General features: G+C 39.9%; 1 protein-coding gene across 6 annotated transcripts in view; it reads left to right on the top strand.

Annotated features, from left to right (window-relative positions):
* The window catches only part of ANKS1B (ankyrin repeat and sterile alpha motif domain containing 1B), a 694,015-nt gene that overhangs the window by 49,310 nt on the left and 624,463 nt on the right, over positions 1-20,242 (top strand). For all 6 annotated transcript variants that reach the window (XR_013998185.1, XM_081128690.1, XM_081128688.1 and 3 more), the window contains exon 2: positions 17,976-18,056. Coding sequence is in view for 5 of the 6 variants with exons in the window: in XM_081128690.1 (XP_080984816.1) it covers positions 17,976-18,056 (81 nt within the window). In the remaining variant the exon portion in view is untranslated. The remainder of the gene's footprint in view (positions 1-17,975; positions 18,057-20,242) is intronic.

Below are 20,242 nucleotides of genomic sequence, written 5' to 3'. Positions count from 1 at the left end.
CGCTCACTGCTGCACTAAAAAATGTCGGTGCTGTGGCCTAAGCGAAAAATAGAATGGATTGTAGCATTTGGATGTTGAGTGGGAAGATGAAAGCAGTGCCTGAAAATACTTTGTTATTCTGTGTGAAAGATTTTAGCATTTCCCTATACTCGAATGGTACTTTATAGCTTTGGTAACTGAGTTGCATTCAGAGTATCTTTAGCTGCTTTGAGCAGGACATAGGAACAGGCTGGACTAGTCGGTGTCACAGAAAACATGAGACAATTTTTAGGACATATTGGCCACGGCAGAATAATAGTACCCTTGTTCAGGTTACTGCTAGAGAGACAAAAATGAAAATATTTTATAGCACAGTAGCTGGGTTCTTTAGCTGTCTTAAATATACCTTTGTGCCTTTTCTTATTGTTGATAGTATGTAAATAACACAGATGTCTGCTTTAAATGTTGCCTTAGGAAAAAAAAAATCCAGTGCTGCTTTTGACTATTGGACAGCCTCTCATGATTTTCCATCCTGAAACTTGCTGTGTGCTCCCTCTCTTCCTTTCTTCCTTCCTTTCTTTCTTTTTAAAATAACCCTTTTACAAGTACAAGTCTGAAATGCTTTGTTTCTTTTTTTAAGCACAAGAGCATGCTCATTGGAAGCATATTGTATGTGAGGATTATCACTTGTTCAATTTTGCTCACTGATGGTGAGCAGAAAATCTTCTTAGCTTCCTTCTTTGTAAAACATGATTTATACAACACCGCTCTAAAATTTCCGTGTTAACAGTGAAATTACTTCTTGAGCTATTACACTGAAGAGTAAGAGAAAACCTACTATGTTAAAAATGAATAATGCATTTATTTTAATCTTTGGCTTCACTCCCCCACCAGCTTCCTATTTGGCTACTAAAAGGGATGCAGTAAAAATCCCCAAAAGTGTTCATTTTTTTTTCCTCTGGAGCTGCTCCAGTGGCACGTCAAAAGAATTTTGAAAAGAACACTCATTTGCGTAGAACAGCTTTGGAATACATAATAAGATATATTAGTATGCTTTTAAAGGGAGCAGGGGTAGACCACGAAGAACACGAAAGAAGTGTGTGAACTCCTTTATTGTTGGTCACGATTAAACCAAAATTGTTTGCATGTGAACAGATTTAATTGTTTACAAAATCTGCATAACACTGTCAACAGAATGGGGTGATGGGGGAGGGAGACGCAGGGTGTTTCGCCTGATGATACATAGATGTTCCTCTAATAAATAGCTTTCCCTAAGTATAATCTGAAAGAAACATAGCAATGAAAACAGTTATGTATGGACAACTGAAATAATTCTATGGAGCCTATATTTTTGATGGCAGGTTAATCTGGGTCAGGAGGGTAACAAGACTTTAGAAGATAAATAAGGTATCTGTACATTCCTTAGGAGAACCGGTGCCCATATAACTAGATAGCTCTTTTTTAAAAGGAATTGCCCTTCAAAGGATTTTTTTAAAAACATTGATTTTTCTCCTCTTATTTTAATTGGTTATATAAAAAGAATAGAAAAGATACAGTTGCCTTCTTTATTCGTGTGTGCGACGGTTCCTCAGCTGCGGAACTGGGTTTATCATATTTCTCAGTTTAGGTACAATCAGCAACATTCTCTCTTTTAAAAATGTATTTGTTGTTCCTTTATAACTTAATACCCACGCCTGCTCCCGATTCCTCGTAGTTTCCCGCCTCGCAGCGGCTGGGTACCTATGGGTCGCTGACACTCGGATTGCGTTGCCCGGGGCGTGCCCGGCGTGCCTGCTTGCGGCGCTGACCTCTGGCCGCGCCACCTGGAGCCGGTCTCCGTGTGCCCTGCGGGGGCATCGCTTCTAAAACACAAATCCGATCAAGCCAGGCAACGGCTGCAGATTCTTGAGGCTACTCATTCGTGAGGAGACTCTCCGAAAGTTAAATCCCTTCCTCACTGAATTTCTACACAACAACCCACGTGTTTCACGACCCCGGCTTTGCACAAGGGCTTCTCTCTGTCTGAGCTGCCTGTTAGCAACCTCACGCCTCTCTCGACTGTACCTGGAAAATACAATTTTTTTTGTCTTCAGGACGCAATCCAAGCACTCATCTCCTTTTTTATGAAGCCGCCTCCAGACTTCTCCGGGCTGCCTTTTGCCTTTGTGTCTTCACTGTACCTTAAATAGGATTTTACCACAACACCTACAATCTTTTTTTTTTTTTTTTTTGGTTTCCACGTTTTTTTGTCTCTCTTCTAAGCTCTGAACTCCGAAGAAGCAGGGAAACATTCTTAGTCAGCTTTCTAACCCCAGTAGTATTTCCAAATCCCCAGTGAATATTCATCTTTGGAATTCGGGAACAAGAGATCATTAATTCCCAGGACGTTGGGGGAATTCCTGAAATCAGGTTACTCTTAAAAATGCTTCTGACAGTCTGTATAGGCGATCTTCATTATTATGAATATCTAAAATTTTGTTTCATGTATGAGAAATATTAAGGTTAGCAGTATTTATAAAGAACTGTAGCCTATATTCAAACACTAGAAAACACCAGTGCGTAGTTATTGACCAGTATTCAAATTATACAACATTCAGACGTCCTTGAAAAGCTAACAGCGGTGCACAGAATCACATGTCAGAATTGCCAATGCAAATACTTACTTTGCTTCCAAAACCTCTTATTTCTTAAAATATCGCTCATAGGACTTGTATAAAGTATATTATACATATGATCGTGTTAATATTTCTTTTATTGGCGAGAGCGATCCACTCTTAGCAGCAGACAGGGCCGTGAACACACTCTTAAAAGCTGACAACCGCTGCAGACAAGAGTGACCGATTAAACTGTGACCCTGGGTTCCTGCGTTCGCCGCCCTGGATGCTGGACACGCTGACCGTCCCCTTCCCCTCCCGGCGCCGTGTCAGCACGTCCTGCTCCTGCTTCCAGCTGGACATCGGCCTGTTCCTCTGAACCGGTGCTGTCCCCATGTTGTTAAGCTTTAGCTCTCACAGATGAATTCTAATAGTTTTCCTATTTCTGATGTTCTTTATTTCTTAAGCAGTTTTTTGTAGGACTTTGGAATTTAGAAAAACAGGTTTTCTGAGAAAGGCTGGAGAGGAATTCTTCTAGGGAAACAATCCCCAGTGCCTAGCATATTAGACACTCAAGAAAATACTTCGACACAGTTCCTAAGCGAACGTTTCTTTGTAGTCCCAAAGCATCCAAAATAGTGTCTGGCACACAGAGATACTGAAGACACTTTAATGACTGAATCTGTGGCTCTTCCGAACCAGCGTCATGATAAAGCAGGGCCTCAGAGTTTAGATTTTTGTTGTTAACACCACAAATGCCAGGTTAGCTTACATTGTTTCATTGGCCTGGGAGCAGGTAACCTTTATTGAAGCTAAAATCTACGAGAAAACCCCCGAAATGGCTAAAACTCACCCAAGACTCCCTGTTGCATGCTCCCATAGCGCCCTGTACCTGTCTTTTATGGCGTGTATACCTGTGAACATTGATTACTTGTACGGTTGCTTCGTGTTTTCATTCTTGGCTGAGCTCCCCGAGGGCAGGAATGATTTGTTCTCACAGCTGTGACCCCAGAAGGTGCTAGTTGGCAGCGCAGGTGCAGGCATGTGGTGGGCAGTGCCTGCTGGAGATGAAGGGGTGGCGCCCGGGTGAGCGGGGTCCCACGGGGCGCGAGCCCGCCGCGCCTCAGGGACAGAGCGCGGCCGCTCCTGGGCCCCTTGGCACAGGCCGCAGAGGTCATCGTGCCCCACGGTCCTGCCGCAGATTTTCCGTACACCTGACTGGCAGTGAAATGCCACCGTCCCAACCGTGTGCCTGTTGGCCCGTCCGGGTTAGCGCCGCCGTCCTTCGTTATTAAAGATAGTGCATTGGCATTGCTATTATTTCTCCCGTTACTTACTTACCTGTGACGTCTTTAGGAAGGACAGTCCACCCCTTTCAACTTACTAAATAGTTTTGCTCGAGTAGCTTCCAGGACATCGCATGTTCCAAATTCCAAAGATTAAAAAAAGTTCCTTAAATATTGAGTATCTGCCCCTTGATTAATATGCCTGGGTCTGTGACATGGAGTAGTAGGCCTGTTCATACTTGGGATGTTTTTGTAGGGCGAGTGCAGAAAACTTAGTGTGGAAGGGTTTGAACTGGAAAGGATGGTGGCACAGGAGGGCTTCTAGTCTTCTGAATAAATATTTTAGATGAGAATTCCCCGAACATGTTCTGGTTAGGACTTTCCTCAAGTTGTTTTCAATATTTCTGCCATAGAAGACCAAGCCAACGTGGTAGTTTCCTGTATTTTGATGATTCCCAGGGTTTCAAAGGGTCAGGATCAAAACACCCCAGTTCTATACAGGACTGCTTTCTGGAGCTGGAGAGCTTGGAGCTGGAGAGTGGCCACCGATCAGCACGTTTGGTCATTGTCACGTCATAGGGACCTAAAACTTATACTCAGCGTCAAAACCTAGATGTCTCTCCCATTAGTGTGGATTTCTATGGAAAGTCGAACAGAAAGAAATGGAAAGGAAGAGCATATTATTGAATTTCTCTCGTACCCTTTGATTTCCAATATACGAATTCTTGGATTTTTATCAGGTGTTTTCGATTTTTAAAAAATGTATGTCTTTATTGATTTCAGAGAGGAAGGGAGAGAGAGAGAGAGAGAGAAACATCAATGATGAGAGTCATTGATCAGCTGCCTCCTGCTCGCCCCCTGCTGGGGATGGAGCCCGAAACCCGGGCATGTGCCCTGACTGGGAATCGAACCTCAATCTCCTGGATCCTGGTCGATGCTCAACCGCTGAGCCACACCAGGCGGGCTGTTTTGGATTTTTTAGTTGTGGGGAACTTGGACTAGTTTTTATATTTGGGGTTGATTTAGAGTGTATTGAGCTAGCTGAGAAAAATTGTCCCCGTATGTCTTTGTCAAAAGCAAATAAAGCTATCAGCGCTAAACTTGGTATGAGCAGCCTCCACTGAAGCAACGAAGCACATTTAATCTATTCATACAAAATTAACTCTCTCCCTGGAGTCACTTAACATAATTGGGGTATTTCTGCTTGGGATTGTAAAATGCTTCCAACTATTTTGTAGGGATGTGAAATGAAGACAAAAATAGCTATATTTATAAAAACCTGGAATTATAGATGTGTTTTGTGTATTGAAGATTTGAGTTAGATGAATTTGGTTTACTTTGAAGTTAAGCAAATACAATAAAGGCTACAGCAAGAGGGTGGAACTCTGGAGCATGTAGGAAATGTAACGTGTTACAGAAAAGAAAGAGCTTATAAAAAGTAATTCAGAGACAATGAATGAAGGGACAGTTTTGAAAAATAAACCAGTGATTAATGCACAATTAACACAATTATTTCAGAAGACAGGGAAAAATAGAGAAAAATGAGAGGGTAAAAAAAGATGTATATGGTATTTCTTGGGACCTAATATCCTAGTCACAGATATTCTAGAAAGGAAAATGAAGTAGATAGAAGAAACAATAATAAAAACAAAATAAAATAACATTTCCCTGAGGTGAAGACAAATTTAAACCTTTCCATTGAAAATGCAGAGACGGTGGTAACCAAAACTATGGAGGGGGAAAGAAATCTGCGGTTAGATACGTCCCAGGGGAATTTCTGAGTTCTATGGACAAAGACCATATTAGAAGATTCTAGACTGAAAAGGCAGGTGCTGTCCAAAAGGAGAGAGAATCAAACAGACATCGGTCTTGTCTCCGTGGATTCCAGACGATAGTGGAGCAGCGTTTTCAGAGTTCCAAGGGGGGAAAAATATGTCCACTCTGTTACATACCTTCAGTTTATCGATGGGTAGCTATTTCTTGTGGTACCAAGACAGATATTTCCTCAAGGAAGTTCTCTGGCCAAATGAAGTTGAATCAGAATTAATATCTCAAGTAAAGGAAAGATTAATATCACTGAAATGACCGAAAATTTGTATGCCATGAGGTATAAACGCAAAACAATTGTTTTTTTCCAATTTCGACTACCACTGTTCTATGGAAATGCCCTTTCTCACGGAATAGCACGCTTTGTAACGACATCTGAATCTAATTCCATAATTTTAATTTTCTGTTATTCAGTCACATTTTAGCTATTAAGGCTTATTCCTGCTCCTTCTGTTTTAATAAACCCACATAAATAAATGTAAAGCACAGTGACTTTTCTGTCATTACTTCTATGTAGCCAAAATCCAAACCAAGAAATAGAATATTGCTAATACTCCAGAAACCCTAGTTGTGCCTTGTTACTATTACCCCCCCCCCAAGGTATTGATTGTCTTGACTTTTAACAGAATAAATTAGTTTTCCTCCTTTTGAACATATTCAGATGGATCATACTGTATGTATTTTTTGTATATCACTTCTTTTGTTCAACTTTATGTTTGTAAAACTTAATCATTTTAGTAGAGAAACAATTTGTTCCTTTCCATTTCTGCATAATCTTCTTTGTAACTATACAACATTTTATTTTTTCTGCTATTGATGGACAATTTTTGGCAATTATGAATAGTGCATTTCTTGCTTGTACATGTCTTTTGGTGAACCTAGGTAAAAATTCCTGAATTCCTGAATTCCTGGTCATAGGGTATGCATATGATTCAATACACATGTTTTGATAAACAGTACAAAATAACTTTTCAGTGTTTTTACCAATTTACATTTCCACTCACAGTGTATGAGATTTCTGGTTGCTTCATTTCCTTGCCAACACTTGGTATTGTCTTTTTTCATTTTAGTCATTCTGGTGGATATGTAGTAGTATCTCATTGTGCTATTAATTTACACTTTTCTTGATGACTACTGAGGTAGAGCAGCTATGTATGTGTGCTTGTGTGTGTGTACATATACATATATATTTGTTATATAACTGTTCTCTTTTTATGAAATGCCTGTTCAGACATTTACCCATTTTATATTGGGTTGTATGTCTTAAATTTTTAAAAAAATTGATTTCTAGGAGCTCTTCATGTGTTCTGGTTACAAGTGCCTTGTCAGACACACACACACACACACACACACACACACACAATCTTCTCTTACTCTATGGTTTGTTCTTTTATTGTCTTAATGGTGTCTATTGATGAAAAACAGTTCTTTTGCTATTGTCCAATTGATCAGATTTTTTTTTATTGGTGCTTTTATATGTTAAATTTTTGTCTACCTGAAAGTCATGAATATATTATGTTATGTTTTCTTTTAAAAGTTTTATCTTTCATATTTATATCTATAATCCACCTAGAATTTAGTTTTATATATGGCTCAAGGCAGGGGTTGAGATTCATTTTTTTCATGTGGGTATCAAGTTGACTCTGCATCATTTAATACAAAGACCATCCTTGCCCCATTGTACTTCTGTGCCACCTTTGCCATAACTCAAGGGGCCGTGTAGATTGGGGTCTATTTCTGGGCTCTATTCTGTTCCATTGATCTATTTATGTACCCTTGTGTCAGTATCTTACTGTCTGAACTATGTTGTTTCACGCCGAGTCTTGATAATATGGTAGCTTAAGTCTTCCAGCTTTGCTGGTCCTGTTCATTTGAAAACTTCATTCAAGATTAGATTCTCCCTTTTCATAAGCAGCTTGGTGTGGCGGGTAATAGGCAGAGCAGTCAAACACACTCATTCCCGGGCCTTCCCATTTTCTCTGCTCCTGATGCCCTCCGCTTTGAAGGGAGGAGGGCAGAGGGCAGAAAGCGATGTCTTTTTATACAATGCGATAGCCCTGGGCAAGATTTCTGACCCTTTTCTTCTAAATCCTAACCTGGTTTGTCAACAGCCTCCCACAGATAGAAGCTGTCACACCCAGCAGGTGGCCTCAGGCTGTATCCCTCCTGCTGCCCTGGTTGACGGCCAGCCTATGGATCCCAATCTCATCTACCACTTATGCTGCCCCAATTCGGGTTCCCTGGGTCTGGAAAGAATCCGTATTCCATACTTTTAGAAAATATATTTTCCGACAAGGAACAGTTTGTCATTTGAGTCTAATGTTTCCCCATCGCTTCTTCCATTTCCACCCTGCCTCAACCGGGAAGCTCTGATGTAGGTCAGCAAAAGAGTATCTAACCATGGAAGAACTTGTCAGTTCTTTCATGGAGACACTCCCCATCTTGGTCCCCTTTTTCCCAGGGCTTTGGGGAGGGAAACCAGTTGAGGGTTTTTCCTCTATCCCTGTGGGACGGGAGGAGAGCAGGTAGTCTCTTTACAAAGATTGAATTCCTCGAAATGGGAGCACATCAAGCCCCTAATTCTTCTCTCATCTCTCTCAAAGTTAAAGATCCCTGGAAGCTCTGGGGTGGGAGAATTTATTCCAATACCTACGCCTTTCATGAATGTGGCTAACTTTGTTATAATCCTTGTGACTTTTGGTTGCCTCAAGACAGTAAAAGATATTAGTCGTATCTCATATAATTCTGCTAAATATATAAGAAACCATGATGAGCAATGAAACTAGTAAAACCTAAATCATTTTTGAAAATATGTCTGTAACATATAACACTAATATTGAGAAATGTGTCCAAAATAAAAGTGCCCTGATAAAGCAAAATTATAATAACATAGCATTAAAGTTCCACACTATGATCAAGCCTTTGGGGTGAAAGTGAGAAAAGAAAGATGCAAGTTATACTTTGTTAAGGATGTACATAGTTACAATTTAATTTTTTACCTCAAAAAAATATAGGCTTAATATATTTGCAAAACGTAATAGAAATAAAATGTTAAAGAAATATAATTAGAGAGGAATAAAGAAATGAAGAAAGCTTAATCATGAAAACAAAACAGATAAAGACAAAAAGAAAAAAAAGAACAGGAAATGTAATAAAGACACTACATAAAATCAGGAATAATACAACTGTGAACACATTAAAAGATAAAGCTTTTCAGGTTATAAAACAAAAAGTGCCAACTGCAGCTATGGCTGTTTTCAAGAGATAGAGCCAAGATAAAATGACAGACCAGAAGAAAAAATTGATAGAATGATGCCGGTTAAATGTAAATGTAATAAGAGAAAGCCGAGGTAGCAATATAAATAACAGACAAAATATAGCCCGGCCGGGCGTGGCTCAGGGGTTGAGCATTGACCTAGGATCCAGGCGATCGGGGTTGATTCCCTGTCAGGGCACATGCCCGGGTTGCGGGCTCCATCAATGACTCTTTCATCATTGATGTTTCTCTATCTCCATCTCCCTTCCTCTCTCTGAAATCAATAAAGATATGTTTTAAAAATAAATAAATAAATAACAGACAAAATATAATTAAAGATGAGGAGCATTATATGGAATTAGCTGAATTTTTCACAGTAATAAAATATGAAATCCTCACAGATGATGGATTTTGCTTAACGTAACAAAACTCATGAAGAACATTTAGAAATACAAAGAAAATTTGGTAATAGTTCAATCACAATGATATACAGTGTAGGGTAACATTTTTCAGAATTTGATGATGAAGTAGACAAACTAAATACTGTAGATGGTATTATTGGGGGGGGGAACAAACTTTCCTCTACCATCAAGGTTCTTCCCCCCCCTTAATTTAATTTAATTTTTTCATCACTATTTATCCCCCATACCCTCTTTCAGTCGTCAAGGTTCTTATGGCTGGTCTGATCATCAACTAGACATGAGTAGATCAGCAAGAGAAAATAGCCAAATTCAATACACATGTGTATGGGAACCCCACCTCCATGAGAGAGTCACAGACCCACATGCACCAGAGGTCAGAGATAGAAAGGGAACTTGGGTAGTAAGACAAGCTAGGGATGAGGTAAGGTGCCTTGGGGGCTTCAAAGGGTCATTGCAGGACATTAAGAAGAGCAAATTTAGTACAGAGCAATTTGTCCTGCCCTGTAGACAGGCCAAAAGAGGTTATCTCTAATAATTGCTTATTTGGGGCAAGGCCTTTAATTCTAGTTCTTCTAGGTAGTTAAGAGAGAGGCAAAAGTTTCTCTTGAGCCTGCAGCTAAAGTTGCCTTTAGCTCAAAACAATCTGCATACCACAGGGCACATCTTGGGGTGACTACTTCTGAACTCTCACAGTATGAATTATGCAATTAATAAGCTTGAAAAATACACAGCTCACCTTTGAAAACAGAAAATACACTTTTCAGTGCTTATGTAATATAAGAAAACTACATACTCGTTTTCAAAGAAAGTCTAAAGAAATTACTTGAAGTTAAACAGTTGTTCTCTAAGTATAATATAGTACAACTAGAAATGAATCATTAAGAGACAATGAATCTAAACACTTACAAATTGAAACACAAGCACTAATTTTTAGAGTGAAAAGGAGATAAAAACAGAATAACAGATTATGTATATAACAATTGAAATGAAAATATGACTGGTCAAAACTTAAGTGATGTGGACAAGAATCATGCTCAGTAGAAATGTCATAGCTTGTAATGCTCTTACTTTTAAATAAGAAAGAATAAAATGAGTTAAGCATTCAACTTGAAGAGCTAGAAAAAGAATATAATATAATAAATGGTCAAGTGATTGCATTTTCATAGTTAAGAACAGAAAGCAATGAATTAGAAGGTGAACAAACAGATGAATAAATAGAACATCCAACAGATGTTTGATAAAAATAAAGTTAACTGAATCTTTGATTATGACAATAAAATAGAGCCACTTAGGCAAACCAAGAAGAGAAAAATCATATGAAACATTGTGATTATGGATGAAAACGGTGATAGAATTGCAAATAAAAGAGAACAATAATAATAAAACATGTACGTTTTTATTTAATAAATTAGAAATGTAGATGGAAATAATTGACTTCCTAGAAAAACGTAAATCACAGAATTGGTGCAAGACAAAAGTGACTGTAGTGACAGAGCAGTAATCATAGACAAAAATAAAAACGGAGGCTTTAGGGGCTTACTGCACAGAAGTGCTAGTCCTAGATGACTTTACATGCTTGCCTTTTCAAATATTCAAGTAATAGACACTGTCTGCGGTAGCTGACTTATTCTGGAGATTAGAAAAAGGCATAAAACCCTTCAGTTTACATACTCTGATACTAACACTGAAATAAAAGAGGAAAGGAAACCGGAGACCAATTTTACATACGCATATGGAGGCAAAACTCCAAATTAAAATAGCAATCCAGGGTCACATTAAAAAATACGCACCGCAGGTAGACAGAGTTACTCCCAGGAGCGTAAAGATGGTCCCCATCGGGAATTAAACACATGGATGCATACGATCATCCTGAATGGCGTCCTCAATAAATTTAACAAGCCCAAGCGCATTCGGATTGCCCTTCCCGCAGAAATGCGGTCCTCCGTGCCGGGCCCCGTGCCAGCACTTCACACGGACTGTCTGATCTTCGTAGCAGTCCTGCGAAGGAGCTCTTGCTGGTACGTTCACTTTATAGGCCGGGAAACTGAGGCTCAGGTGTGATTTCCCCAAGGTCGCGCTGTCAGAGGTGGAGCCAGCATTTGAACCCGGGCAGCTTGAACCCTGCCTGTGCTTAGTCACTGTGCTGTTCTGCCTGTTTTCGTTCATTACCGAGGGAATGAAAGATTACGTAATACGGTGAAAAGGTCAGGGGCCCGTGAGAATCCAGTCAGCCGGCAAACGTCGTAGCGAATGGTGAGCGAACCCTACCAGGCGCGTCATCAAGTTCATCAGGACAAGAATGACCCCCTCGTTACCTTAGTGGCCCTACCAAGGCAGGTGTGAAGGAAAAACCCCAGGATGAGGTCAGGGGTGAGCAGCTTCAGTCCATCTGCAGCCCGATGCCCATCGGAGCATATTCACAGGTGCCAGGGGTGGGAACGCGACTGTCTTCGGGACACCATTGTTCTGCCTACCGCGGTACCCTCGGAAATACTATTCCCTAGGAAACGAGCATGGGATAAGAACAGTTGCCACCAAAATCAGTGTTTGCATAATGAGAGATTCATCTGCTCGCCTCTTGGTTTATTTTTCAGGAATTATAGCCAGGTGGAGGAGAGAAGATGAGGGCCGGGAGGAATATGTTTTAGCACGAGTGACAGTTGAAACTGGGTTGAGATTAGATGCGCTAGTTTCCCTCCCTCCCTCTCCCCCTCCCTCCCTCCCCCTCCCCCTCCCTCCCTCCCCCTCCCCCTCCCTCCCTCCCTCCCTCCCTTCTTTCCTTCCTTTCCCCAAGGATATTTTTTTCCATTGCTTTTCAGAGAGAGTGGAAGGGAGAAAGAGAGAGAGAGAGACATCAATCGGTTGCTTCCCACATGAACCCCAACCAGGGCCGGGGATTGAGCCTGCAAATGAGGTACGTGCCCTTGACCCAAATCGAACCCAGGACACTTCAGTCCACTGGCCAGCGCTCTAACCACTGAGCAAACAGACCAGGGCTCATGTTTTCTTAACTCTGTGGCTCTTTGTACAGTTATAAATTTCTTCTCATATTTTAAAATTCTGTCTTGGGGCCCAGACCACATATATAGTAGCGAGATTGTAGGTTGTGTGATTATAACTCAAGGAGTCATTTCACAGTTAGCCAGTCCTGATTTGCTGTGTGGATACATGTTGCTGAGAGTTGCATCAAGCAATTCGAGGTGCATATTTTTCATTAGAAAATGTGTGGTTAGTATAACTTTGGCAGTGGTGCTCCTTAATGTGCTCACTTATGTCAAATTGCGCATTTACAGTCTCTGATGTGACTATTTATTAAGTCTATTATATATATTTTCCTCAAAATGTAAGAAATCCTGTTACATTTGTTAAATTTTCTGTGACTCAATCAAATGGACACTTATTTACTAAAGACTAACATTTTCAGTTATTTTTAGAAAGTTTTTAAAATGATCAGAGTTAACCTTAAGTTTTCTCTTTTCCCTGGAAATAATTACATAGGACCTGCCTTGTGCTGTGCAGTGGAGTAGCCACTGTCCACATGAGGCTAAAGAGCACTTGAAACATGGCAGCCTTATTGCCACGTGTGTAATAAAGTGGAAAATTGACACTGGTTTTGAAAACAGTACAAAAGGGAATGTAGAAACACCTCAATAATTTTTATATCGATTATGTGTTGAAATGATATTTTGGATATACCAGGTTAAATAAGACATATTAAAATGAATGTCCCTCTTTCTTTTTACCTTTTTAATGTGGCCAATAGGAATTTACATTTAAATATATGGCTTGCATTATTCTAGGCCCATTTGACCCATATGAGACACTTTTTACCATCGCTACAGAAGATGAAGACCTGTGTTATAGAACAGAAAGAGTTTGTCCACCCGGTGCTAGTAGTGACACTAGACACCGAGAATTACAGTGGAGAAATACTCGCTATTTTTTTATGAACGGCACCATCCAGGACAATGAGAAGCTAATGCTCAAAAGCTCAACTCCCCAATGGCCTATAGGTTACAGATTATATAGGGAAAAATCACAAGACACTGTAGGTTAAGGGTTCAGGGTCATGCTGGGAGCTGATTGGTGGGAGGTGAGGGTAATGAATCATTTCTTCAGGTCTTGAGGACAGTTCTAAGCTCCTTTCCAGTGTCCCTCTGTCCAGTCTCATGGGAAAGTATGGCGCAGGAACCGAAACATAACTTAGGTCAAAATGTTATCTTTAACCTGCTAGAGGTCCTGACCTTATGACCATTAATCAGGTCAGGGCTACTGTTTTCTGCTGCCTTGTGGGTTACTTATTATTGGGGAAAGACTAAGTCTCTGAGGGTCATATATATGGAGAGAGAGAGAGAGAGAGGATATTTAGAGCTAGGATGTAAAGCTAAATTTAATCAAAATCATAAGGACCCCCTTGAGTACTTACAGTACTCAGTAGCCTGTGCACATCTGTCCAGTTCTTGAAAACATGGGCGTTAACTATTAAGATACAAATAGAAAAGAATAGGGACTTTGTTTTGCATTGCTTGAAATTATCTGATTAGTCAGAAGACCATTCCTACACACTCTGACCCTGCCTGCGGCACTCGATGCACCTTCCATAGGAGTTTCCATATCTGGAGCCCTGGAGTGACCCCAGGTGTCCAGAGTCAGATGAAAGTCAAGAAGAGCTGAAACACTCGGATGTTGCTCCTGATGCGTGTTTCCCATAGGTTGGTAGAGGGCATAACGTGATCAATTTGTGAAGTAGCTGTGTCTAAATCTTACTTGCTATACATATGAATATTGGCCCAAGAAACTAGGTTTATAATTTATTTAGGAATAATCTTTTTTAATATGTAAAAACTCAGGGAATAAAACATGCTGACTAATGAATATCTTGGTTATTTGAAAGTTCTGTGGAAGACCTATTTTGCTTATATTTGCTCTAAAACTTGCTAATCCAATATGTTACAGTAGTACAAATACTATAACAAAGGAAATTGAATCTTTGGTCATTGGGGATCTTCAATTATCTCAGAGCATTCAATCTGGGCAAGAATTCTCACATACAGAATTTAAAAATATTGACAAGTAGGTGTAGGAGTTGAGATCGAGTGTATGTTAAAATAAGACCATAGGTCTATAAATTGCCTTTTTGGGGGAATAAATATGTAATTAAGTATTTTAAACTTTTTTGAGAAATCCTTTCAAGGTACTTAGAACTCTTGCATTTTATAGAACAGCTTTAAGTTAATACAGGCCCTCTTTTTAGGTTTGAGGATTATCAAAGAGAAACAAGAGGAGAGCAGTGTGAAAAGCTGGAATGAAAGTAGAGTGTTAGCTCACAGATTGAGCTTCTAAACATCAAGGTTTATTTAAATTAAGCTTTTAATTGGAAGGCTTGGGTCTGGCTTATTTATAGTGTTTAAAAATGTGTGGTGTGGATGTTCTATGAATATGTGGGTATGTGCCTAGCAGCTCTGTTAATAGGTATAGTCAAATATATTTATATATATGCTAAATTTCTATTCTAAACTTCCTTGTTTAAAAAAAGGTCTATCTGCTTCCATTCTGTTTCGGAAAGGAGACATACATTGGAGATTTTTTTCATGCTGTTATAATTAATTCCTTCTTTTTCTGATAATGGGGAACTGAAATGGTTTAGGTAAATGAAATCTATCGACCCTGAGCCTATTTTAGTTATGAATATCAGTTTCTTTCCTCACTAAATATTTATAAGGTCTAATAACATGCAGGAAATTTAAAAAAATAATTTGAGTTAATTTACAATATTTTCTCATTTCTTTTCTGTCCTGTGCCAGAGGTAAGTGCAGTGAAGGCCTGGGGAGGGGATGGGAGCAGGATGGAGGGGGCCAATCGGGGGGAAAAAAGGGGATATCTGTAATATTTTCAACAATAAAGATAAATTAAAAAAAAAAAGGCAACTTGGCTCTCCCACAGGACACCACTGCTCTAGTGGAGATGTCTCCTCGTGCTCGCGCTTCCCTTACGGCCGGCGCCTTAGTTATTCTTTCTCTCTCACCCTGTCGTGTGGATGCCGTTCCCCAGAGGTCTTATCTAGACGACCTGTGTGAATCTTCCCCTCTCCTTTATCCCCACTGCAGCTCCGGCAGCTCCGATTTCCCTGTTTCTCCCCGAGGCCGCTGCCCCCAGTCTGTCCAGTTTCCCTTCCAGCCGCCCCCAGAGCGCTCACCCCAACACTGGCCTGACGCGTGGGAAGCATCTTAATACCTTCACCATAACCCCCCAGGTCCAGGTTGCCTACGATCAAGACTAAGCAGCTGTCTGTGTTATAAGGCTCTTCACAACCTGGAGCAAACCATGCTTTTCTCCCCTTGGGTTTTATTGTCTCTTGGTTTTTCCTCAAAGAATTACATGGTAATTTTGACAGTTCACACAATTGAGAGGTGAATATGTATTTTTGGCATGCATTTTTCTATGTGAATGCAAATCTTTTCCATCTGTATAAGAATAGTATCTGTTTTTTTAGTTGTGTGCATGTAAATGAGTTAAGACATGTATGTAAAACATTTAGGATATTTACACACACAGCATTCTGTGATTTGCTTTTTGTGGTTTTTTTTAACCTCACCTGAGGATATTTTCCCCATTGCTTTTTCAGAGAGAGAGACACAGAGACAGAGAGAGAGAGAATCATCGATGTGAGAGAGACACATTGACCAGTTGCCTCCTGCACTTTCCCTGACCGGGACCCTGGATTGAGCCTGCAACTGAGGCACGTGCCTTTGGCTGGAATTGAACCCGGAACCCTTCAGTTTACAGGCTGACGCTCCAATCACTGAGCCAAACCAGCTAGGTCCTCACCCAAGAATATGTTTCAAAGAGAGGAAGAGGGAGAGAGAGAGAGAAACAGAGATTGATTGATATGAGAGAGAAACCTTGATCGGTTGCCTCCTGTCTGTGCCCTGACCAGGAATGGAACCCGCAACCTTTTGGTGGGTGGGATGACACTCCAGCTAACAGCCACCCAGCCAGGGCTATGATTCATTTTAAAGTTCATTTTTTTATATGGTATGGTGAGGTATGGATCGAGACTCTTTTTATTTAGCTTGCCTAAGGATATTGATTCATTTGTTCCAGAACAAATTTTTGATAATTCTTTAATGAATTGCCATTGCACCTTTGTCAAAGATCAGTTGCATATATGTGAAGGTCTAAATTGACTGTTCCTTCATTCTGTTCTGTCGATCTGTCTTTACTCCAATACCATATTACCCGTCTTGTTTACTAGAGCTTTATAAAATCAGGTACTGTTCATTCACAACAACATGGATGGACCTAGGGGGCATTATGCTAAGAAAATAAGTCAGACAGAGAAAGATAAATACCATATGATTTCACTTGTATGTGGAATCTAATGAACAAAATAAATGAACAAACAAAACAGAAACAGATTCAGATACAAAGAACAAATTGAGGGTTGCCGGATGGGAGGGTGGGGTGTGTGTGAAAAAGTTGGAGGGATTAAGAAGCTACAAAATAGTCACAGGGATATAAAGTACAGCATAGGGAATATACTCAATAATATTGTAATAGCTACGTACGGTGCCAGGTGGGCACTAGAACTGTCAGGGAGATCACTTCATAAATTATGTAATTGTCTAACCACTATGAGGTACATCTGAAACAAATACAAAATAGTATTGAATGTCAACTGTAATTGAAAAATAAAATTTATCCTTTTAATTAACTTTTGAATAAGTGCATTCCATTCATTTTTATTGGCCCACCTTAGATTAAGTCAGTTATGACCTCTCATTCGGAATAGCTATTTCTTTCTTCTCTGAGAAGCCCGTGTGCTCTCTGGTCCTTCAGTTATCTGACTACCTTGTAATTGTTAGTTTATGTGTCCCTCTTCTCCATTAGACTTGAATTATGATTCTGTACTCTCAGTGCCTGGCTTAATATGTGACATGCGCAATTGGGGTGCAATAAATATTGTGTGAATACATGAATTAGCTGGTCATTAGATGTTAGTTTTGATGTCTTAAATATCATCATGAACGTTAGATAAAGTCATCTTTTGGTCTACTTTTGGAAAAGTGGCTTTCGATGCCTTATTTATTTAAAAGCTAAACATAGTTTCTGTAATTTTAGTGATCAAGAATACAATGGACTCTTTTCTATAGTTCTGTATTATGTCTAGGATTCTTCCCATAATGCAAAAATAATCCTAAAAGCTACATAAATCAGTGCCATCTTAGAATGAGCGTGTTAAAAAGGAAGAGGCAGGTGTCATAAATCTTTAGTCTTTAGTCTATAATATAGTGGCCGAATGTAAATTGCTTCCAATATTTGAGTAATGATATATAGTAACAGGGAAATGTTGGATCCGGGTTTTAATGTATGGCAGTGGGCCTGCGTTTGCTAATAATGTCTGCAGGTAGTTATATTCCCTAATAATTTCCTTGCATCAAATAAATGAAGTTATTGCTCCGAGGGGGATGTATGGAAGGTGGCGATCATTTTTCATATGACTGGAATTTTCACGTGACAGGTTGCTGGCTGCGGGACCACCGGGCTGCTTTCTGTTTTCTACTGCACGATTCCGCCTGACCGTTAACTCTGCGCTGTGCTCTATTTGCAGCATCTGGCGAGGCCCCAACGTAAACTGCACAGACAGTTCGGGTTACACTGCTTTACACCACGCGGCCTTAAATGGACATAAGTAAGTGCCACTTCTTTGGACGGGAATCCCTGTGTATTTCGTTACATGCGATGGAGCTAATTATGTCTGGCGATGGCTGTCTCATGTTGCCATGAGTTCCTCTGGGCCGACAGGAATTTGGGGAGCATCGGATAGCGACACCTGCAGGTTGAACTTGGGAGGAATGTTGCTGAGGGTGATGATGGGCGGAGTGTAGACCGAGAGGATGGCTTTACGCTGGTCAGATGGCAGAGGGACAGGACATGCTAATCGCGTGGCTTTGGGGAGGCAGTGGGATAAGACCACCTAATCATACCACCCTACTTTTTTTTGGTGTCTTCACCTAACATTATTCATTAGGAGTAAAATCTTTTTATTTTTTCAAGTATGTCTTTATTGATTTCAGAGAGAGGAAGGGAGAGGGAGAGGGAGAGATAGAAACATCAATGACGAGAGAGTCATTGATTGGCCGCCTCCTGGACGCCCCCGACTGGGGATCAAGCCCGCAAGCTGGGCATGTGCCCTGGCCGGGAATCAAACCTCGATCTCCTGGATCCTAGGTCGATACTCAGCCGCTGAGCTACACTGGCTGGGCTAGGAGTAAAATCTTAATCTATTCTTGCTGTTATGAGCCACGGGCGAACCACTTCAAAATCCTTCACATTTAGCTCAAATGCTTTTTCTTTGTCATTCATGATGGCTTTTCTGGTTTTAAACTTGTGTAACCTATGGAATTATGTTTCCGATAATGTAATAGTATACAGTATGAAGAGTGAAAAAATGTGTAACCATAGCAACGACTTCATTCCCAGTGTTTTAGCTAGGTAACCTCATGGTTTAGTGACAGGGTAAAGTGCAAGGCATCCTCTGAATGATTCGATGTTCTGTCCTTCCCTGCCCACCAGAGGACAAGTGACACTTTTCATGTGTCTCTTCCCCCTATCTGTTTTTCCTTTGTTCTCATGATCCCAGTTTGTCTTCTCAGATCTGGATCATTTCATTTCACTTCAGTTATTTTAGATGTGGTAATTACTGCCTTAAAAATGCTACTTACTTTTTGCTTTCCCACCTAATGTTTTTTTTTACTCTGAATTGAGACACAGGGACTTAGTTCTACTGGATCACATTTTATGGCCTTAAAGTCCTCACACAGGAAACTTATAATTTTTGTCATTATTTAACACTATACTGTTTTTTAGCCTTAAAACTTACCGCATACACCTAACATGGCTATTCTTTTTGAAGAATCATCTGAATTACATAAACTATCATAAATTTAGTGCTTCATCACTTGGATGCTTAGTATCACAATTTCCAAATTATATTTGTCTTCATCTACTCCCTGTTCTATATCACATAGTATCTTATGTCATCTAACTTAGAACTGTTTTATTCTTCCAGGTCTTTCTCAACTATTTTGCTATCTTGTAGAGTGGAAAGTGTGTCCAGATCCTTACCATCTAAATCTTTTAAAGGAGTTACTGTTTACTTTTCTTTGTGCCTGGATGGTCAGGAATGAAGTCAGATTAGATCAGCCCAAGGTGCACAATGCTGATGGCTTCTCTGACCATCTTAGGTTTGGATTCCAGAAAGTTCTAATTGGGAACACAAACTAACACATAATGGACCAAAGATCTCAGGCCTGACCGAGTGACCTATACTACTTTTCTTCTTTTATCTCAGCTTGGCAGTATAAGCACTTCTCAAAATAGTGTTGTCCCCAAATAGATTAGCATTCCTTTCCATCCTTGGTTCGAAATGTTCAGTAAATGTTATTGATGTATCCATAATGGCCTATGAAATTCTGATCATTAAGATATATTGCCCTTCGGCCCGATGCATAATGTTTAGTTTCTATTAGCAACATATAAAGTGAAGCTAATTTAAGTGAATTGCATAGCATTCATTAAGATCATCATAAAGAGATCGGGGATTTTGCTAGCTATCTTTTAAAACCTCTTTAATTGCAGATAGTCTCTGAGAATTATATATCTTTGCTTTGCTTATTGGAAGATCTCATTTATCTTTTCTTTTTAACACTTTCTAGAAAGATTTTACTCAGAGTCATTCTATAGGCATTGGAAAAAAGCAGGAAATTTCTAATCCCTTCTCCCTGTCTCTGCTGGTTATATGACCTTGAGCCATTTAATTAACCCCTCTAGGCCTCAGTTTAATGCACTGAATATGTAGAATGGGTATTTTTCCTT

Source organism: Miniopterus schreibersii (assembly GCF_964146895.1).
Source record: "Miniopterus schreibersii genome assembly, chromosome: 2".
Classification (NCBI taxonomy): Eukaryota; Metazoa; Chordata; class Mammalia; order Chiroptera; family Miniopteridae; genus Miniopterus; species Miniopterus schreibersii.
This window is presented reverse-complemented; position numbering and strand designations above follow the sequence as displayed.